Here is a 7,203-nt window from a genome sequence, read left to right on the forward strand (position 1 = left end):
CTATTATTTGTTTTATTTGTCCTAGAATATATTTAGCGGGACTTAACGGTCAAATGGGTAAATTGTGTTTCTTCGTTAAAACGTCGTTAAGCCGAGAGATCAAGTCACCCACGCTTGTTGAATTCGTTTCCTTCCGTTCTCATGGTGTTTTAAACCAAATTGTCTGCACGAATAACTAGCTCTCTAATCTATCATCGCCTCATTAGAGAGCCTGTAGTTTGAGGTATTATCACTAATCGAGTCCCAACGTCATCTCGTAGGTATACCTACATATTATTTATAACTTGGGAAAAAGGATGTTTCTTTCCGGCGATAATTTATTTTTATAAGCATTCCTATATAAATACCTATAGGTACCTATGAACTTATTCTATATTCTGCTACTAGTAGGTAAGAACAAAGTGGAAAAGAGAGCCAACGTCTGTTTTAATCAACAGAAAGCATAAGAATACCTATAGGTAAGAGTTTTGGTAGTATGTTGAACCATAAATTCTTTGCTTGTTGTACTATATTTCTTGATCGTATCTTGTCGTATTTATAGTTCGGTTCCCATTCAAGGAAAATCACATCCATAAGTCATAATTTTGCATGTTAAGTGGGTACCTATATAAAACCTACTCCGTCAACCCCTTAAAAGCGGTGTTGTGTTAAGTATTTTATTTATGTCCGATTGTTACTAGGCATATCGCAAATATGTGTTTAAGGAAAAATCACTTGGTTCTCAAAGAATAAGATAATGTCAGGTATTAAATACCCAACGCCTGTCTGTATTTATTACTTATCACTTGAGTTGTGATTGATTCCAGTACTGTATATTTAAAAATTTAAGATTACCGAAATAATCTTAACTATTTGTACGGCGCCGCGATAAGACTATCCGACTATCATGCGATAACAGGTGACAAGTTACAAATTATCTTATCGTCAGAGCTATGGTAAGGTGTAAACAAGCGGAGCAAACTCAGCTCTGAGAGAAAAAAATCAATGAATTCCATAACTTAACACATTTAAAATCAACGGCTAGAACCGTCACGAAATAATGTATATTTTCGAGTTTACATGGTTTTAGTGATGCATTTTCTAGATCCAAAAAATAGTCGGAAGTCATAGTAATAGTCATAGTCATATTTATTTAATTTGGGTTTTCTAAACAGAAAGAAAATGGTTCAAAATGGACTTATTTTAATAGTCTCTCTGGCAGATTGTTGCACTTGCTTGTGAAGCAGGAAAAGTAAGATTGTATGAAGCATTACACGGTGCATGATCGAGAGCTGATTCATGATGCTACCGATATAGAAGCGCAGGATTGATCGATCCGATAATATCCAAAGCATATTGGCTAGTAATCGCCGATGCAGCGCCCTAGATATCTCCAGAGAAGAACAAAGTTGGCATAGATAGAGGGATCAAAGTGCGGCGTGGGCGCTCGACCCAATACCTCGGGCATCACTTGCGCCGCGCGCGCAGACCTTTTGCGTTGCACACGCGCAATTAGATTTAAAGTAATTGATGGCCTTTATTACGGGTCTAGGGGAACGCTAATGGTCGTAAAATTATACGTTTTACTGAGCATACATTACATATGCGCAAAGAATAAATGCGACTATATTTACTATTACGCGCTACAATCAATATTTATATAAAGTTATCGTTCGGGATAGTTAAAGATTATGTTATCATAATCGTTAGAGTAAACGTAAAAAAAAGTTAAAAACTGTATTTATTGCGATAATAGCAAATTATAGTAATGATTTTGAGTATGTTTCCTTTCGATCTGGTTCTAATGCCGCTTTGATTTTCATGCACACAAGGATTGGAATGAAACAATTTAAAAATAATTTTGTTTTGTATTTGAATATCTTACAAGACATCATGTACAAGAATCAAAACTTATTGCCAATTGGTACGGTGTGAGCATAACCTAAGTTGACGGAAACGCGCCGGTCGGTAGCGCTCTACCTAGATTGAGGTTATGTTGTGATAACCGTTAAAGGGGAAAAGCCGGTAACGGAAAATGTTGCTAGAGTTCCCAACTGAACCGTTGTAACAATAGGGATGAGATTCGCTTGAGATTTGACAACGTGACAGGTCACAGCGGCGTAGGAGCCTGCGCGCGCACCTGGCATGGCCGCCGCCACACACCTGACTCGCAATACACCTCGACTTCACAACTCAATTACATCATGTTCTATAGCAACTGTAAGTCATTACACGCGCCGAAGACGCCGAGTACACCCTACACATGCATCTCACCGAATATCACGTGCACTCAATTAACGACACCGGCGATAACTATTCGGCTACATAACACGACTAATCAGCTGATAACGAAACTTTTTGGTTACCGATGTTTACGTGCCGAATTTTAGTACATCACTGAAAACGTGACAGTTCCTATCGAGTAGGAAATGGATTTCCGCGGTGCGGCGGGCGGCTCGGCCGCGCGTGCATCGAATGCACTTTTCGTCGCCGGCGAGCGTACCTGGACTAGTCTGCCAGCTGAGTCCTCCGACGAACATCTTCCTGCAACAAACATTGCGATTAGAGTCGGGAGTCGCTGGCGAAGATGACAGCCGGCGAAGGAACAGCGGCGGCGACCTACCCGGGGTCGTTCGGCACTTCAGCGGGGCTGTGTGCCGCATCCTGATTCTGGGTTTCCATGGACTCGTGGGCCGGCGTGGGGCGGGCGCACTACGACTACGAGCGAGCGACGGCGCGGCGGGGACGGCTCCCGGAGTCGCTCGGTTGACCTACCGACTACCGGCACGAGACTGGCGCGCCGCGGCGCACCCCTCCACGCAGCCGCCCCGCTCCGCCGCTCCCGCTCCCGCGCCGCGCATCGATTCATTCACTCCGTACACAATTATTCATACGCGCCGGCACGACGGACGCGCGCTCGGCGGCACCACGTGAGCGCGCGGCACGTGCTCGGCGCTTGCAGCCCTCCCCCCTTCCCGCCCGAGCCGCCTCGGCTCGCACGCCCACCTCGCACCTACGCACGCCAAGCCACCCCCACATTTTGCACAACAATATTAACAAAACAAAAGTTAACAATACAATCCGGAGCTTACCTAAAAGTTTTATAACTTTTCAGACCGTCTTCAACTTACACTTGGAATCACAAATATTATTTGCATGTTAAAGTAAAACTATTTGGCACATAAATATATAGTTAACTATGTAAAAAAAATATTTCAAACTTTCGACACACTAATCGTTTATCTGACGATCACGAAACTCATAGGCCGATTCGAGTTTTAGTTATTAGATCTGTTTCCGATACTGATCTAATAACTAAAACTTAAATTGGCCTAATAGTTCGTTTACCTTTCTGATGCAACGAAGTGACAATGATAAAAATCGTAAACAAAGCGATTACCGTGATGTAAGGCGAGGCGGCGTTGTGAAATCTGCCGCCGACGTCACTGTTACGTACGTGCGGCCGTAGCGGGCTACGAACGTGCTACGTAACCTGCGCTCAATCGCCGCTACGTGTGTAGATCCGAACTTTTGACAACTTATTTAATTTGTAGTTAATGAGTTATTAACAGTTGCTCTGAATTTGAAGTTTTGGAGCAATCGTTATATTGTACCTACTTCCTACCTACCTACTTCAAAAAATCCCGTAAATCGTAATTTTTTTTATTTAAACTTTGACCTCTTTTCAAGTTCACAGAGATTATAGACATAAGAGATCGTCGATAGAAATCACAAGCATTCTGAGGCATCATACTTTTTGTCTTTTTAAAATAGAATATAAAATGAAATGTGTCGGCTCGAAATAGTTATTTTCGTGGATGCGACTGTATATAGTACCAGCCTGCGTGTTATATTCCATAATAAATAAATAAATTATTATATCATCATCATCAATACATCAATATTTATAAATACGTATTAAATACATAGAAAACACCCGTGACTCGAGAACAAATATTCGTACTCATCACAAAAAACAAAATAATTCAGACTATTTGAGATCCATATGGCCCGATTAGAAGAATGATTAAGACACGTTTAGGATCTTGGAAATATCGATAACTAAACGGCATATCAAAATTGACGTTTATTTCGATTCCGCTGTGATCCCAATAAGATCTATCTACGATATTTTTAACGTCAAAGTGACAGTGGTTGCCCAAATCGAGCTGCTTCTGTCAGTTATACGACATACAAACGATATCTAAATGAGAACTTATGTAAACCAGAACTTATCGTTATCGTACCCCATTTTTCGAATCGGGCCGACAATACCTGGTGTTAGTTAAAAAATACAGGCTTAAAAACAAAGTTAGTATCTAAATACCTATAACTAAAGTTAAAAGAAAAATAAATATTGAATCAGATATACATGACACGTTTAGGATCTTGGAAATATCGATAACTAAACGGCATATCAAAATTGACGTTTATTTCGATTCCGCTGTGATCCCAATAAGATCTATCTACGATATTTTTAACGTCAAAGTGACAGTGGTTGCCCAAATCGAGCTGCTTCTGTCAATTATACGACATACAAACGATATCTAAATGAGAACTTATGTAAACCAGAACTTATCGTTATCGTACCCCATTTTTCGAATCGGGCCGACAATACCTGGTGTTAGTTAAAAAATACAGGCTTAAAAACAAAGTTAGTATCTAAATACCTATAACTAAAGTTAAAAGAAAAATAAATATTGAATCAGATATACATGTTTCTTCGTTCTACTACTTAGCTGTGCCAATAACTATCCCCGCCCAGTATTTTGTAAGCGGGCAGTCTAGGCGCTTGGCTATCACCTTTAGCATGCATTTGCTGCCGCCGCTCAGGCAACTCGTTTCCGCCTAATTGCATAAAAGTCTCTTCGTACCTTAGCGCTAACAAAACAAAACCTTATCAGAAATGCCTTTATCAGGATTTGAACGCGGGACCATCGGATTCATAGGCGGGGTCACTACCCACTAGGCCAGACAGTTCCTCAAACTAATAATATATTTTTCTTTTAAACACTTTCTTGTGAAACTAATACAATATATACTTATAATTTTTACACAATATTTTTCGCCGCGCCACTTAAATATTTTAATCCTGTTTCTAAATGCCAAGTAAACAGCGTCCGGATAATAACCGTACCGCTGAAATAACAACGAATACATTTCGGTCTAGGCGTTATGGCTCATTTAAATTATTCGTTTGATGATCGTTAAGCCGCTTGAGGTGGCGCTGTGTTCGTGGAAATGACTACTTACAGCCATTTGTTAAATGGCCTGAGCCGGCCTACCATTGCTAATGGCTTATATATGTTGATAATCCGAACCCGGCCTAATTCGACCTTGTTTACATTGGTTTTGCGGCTCCTTTATGAAGAATTCAGTCAACGAAAAACGAGTGATTGTCGGAGTATTACTAGGGGTCTATTCGGCTTATAAAAGTGGCTACTACGTGACTACCATATAGTAACCACGACACACTTGTAACTTTGACGCGTCGCGTAGATACATTACGAGTTCACTGTGTGTAGGTATGGTTGCGTCGTATATGGAGCTCTGGGAAATCCGTCTGTTACAAATTACCCCACAGGACGGTACGCTTCGGCCTTAGTTCAAATAAATAAATAAATATTGTGGGTCATCTTACACAGATCAACCTAGGGTAGACGACAATATACATCCGTATATAGATAAATACATACTTATATACATAGAAAACACCCATGACTCAGGAACAAATATGTTCATCACAGATATAAATGTCCTTACCGGTATTTGAATCCGGGACCATCGGCTTCATAAGCAGGGTCACTACCCACTAGGCCAGACCGGTCGTCATGAGCTTAATGTAATTATTTTTGAAAGTTCATGACACCGCCAATACGAGTAATGTGACATTGAAATAATTATATTTTTTCTTTTAATTTGTTTGACAATTCGACGATAACATCGCCATAACTTGTCACGAATATTAAGCGACGGGGCCCAGAAAAACATATGAAACTATATTAAATATAATATAAACAGTCGACTATAAAATTGAAATTATACCAGTGAGAAATAAAAACATATGAAACTATATTAAATATAAACAGTACGTCGACTATAAAATTGAAATTATACAAGTGAGAAATAGTTTGTTAACACATCATTTATTACATCCACAAGCTCGTAATAACAAAGGCAGTCTACACTTACAACCATAAGTCGAGTAGTCTAGCTTGTACAATGTAGATACTAGTGTTGAACGACTTTCATGGCGGTCTACACGACGCACTCATAAGAGTAGGGGTTTGCTATTACATCTGCATTTCAAATACAAGTACATGTAACATGTATTGAGTAGGCAATAGGGGTATCAAAATAGGCTAGCTTTCTGTAGAGTAATAATTTTACATGAATCATCAAATTTATGAATGTCTTCATGAAAAAACAAAAGCCTAATTATTTCCTGGAGACTTGACGTGATAATTGACAACATTTCATTTTTATAAAACCTGAAAATTTCAATTTTACATATGATTTGGAAGTATTTTGCTTCCTGAACACTGTAATATATTAATATAAATTTAATATGGCTTATTACAACAAATACAAAAGAATTTAAAAAATGATGTGATATTACCAATTCTACGACACAAGACGTGAAATGCCATTGCCATTACTAACGAAAAAAATTAGCTGTCATAATATTGGCTTTGACATTGTCGATTAAGTACGACGTATTGATTGAATTTCAAAACAAAGAGAAATTTATTTATACAATAAAGTTACTATCTACTAATCAATTTTAAAATGGACAAAGCCGTATGGATCGATGAGGTATACCAAATACTCCTCCAAAGTATACCAAATACTGTTTCGTCCCTTACCTACTGCAAAAATAGCAAAAATGATTCGCGAAGATATCGGTACAAACATTTAATTACATTACATTCGTCAGTGTTTATCCGTCGATCCGTCGTATCCGTATGAAAGCCTGGTATCGTATTCGTGTTTCAGTATCCGTTATAATATCCAAATCGTCGTAGAAAAGCTGATATTTTATCATAATTGTTTTAAAACAACAATGGACCAGTTTAAAACATTGCAAATGACAGACGTCAGATTAATTATGTTTTTTTTCTTCTATCGAGATAAGACCTAGCTTCTAGCATAGAACTGGAGTTACGCCATTTTAGAATAAGTACACATTAATCCTAGTAAAAAAAAATAAACTATTAGCGTATT

The 7,203-nt window shown here is 38.8% G+C and overlaps 1 protein-coding gene across 5 annotated transcripts in view; it reads right to left on the reverse strand.

Moving 5' to 3' along the window:
* Nucleotides 1-2,967, reverse strand: part of LOC133521255 (RNA-binding protein Musashi homolog Rbp6) — a 669,256-nt gene extending 666,289 nt beyond the window's left edge. The window contains exons 1-2 of one of the 5 annotated variants that reach the window (XM_061856115.1): nucleotides 2,603-2,963; nucleotides 2,483-2,523 (exon numbers count right to left, since the gene is read on the reverse strand). In XM_061856115.1, coding sequence (XP_061712099.1) covers nucleotides 2,483-2,523; nucleotides 2,603-2,661 — 100 coding nt within the window. In that variant the 5' untranslated portion in view covers nucleotides 2,662-2,963. Of the gene's footprint in view, nucleotides 1-2,482; nucleotides 2,524-2,602 lie in introns of all 5 variants that reach the window. The other 4 variants (XM_061856113.1, XM_061856114.1, XM_061856112.1 and 1 more) reach the window with 4 other exon arrangements.
* Nucleotides 2,968-7,203: the final 4,236 nt, after the last annotated feature.

This window comes from Cydia pomonella, chromosome 9 (genome assembly GCF_033807575.1).
Source record: "Cydia pomonella isolate Wapato2018A chromosome 9, ilCydPomo1, whole genome shotgun sequence".
NCBI lineage: Eukaryota > Metazoa > Arthropoda > Insecta > Lepidoptera > Tortricidae > Cydia > Cydia pomonella.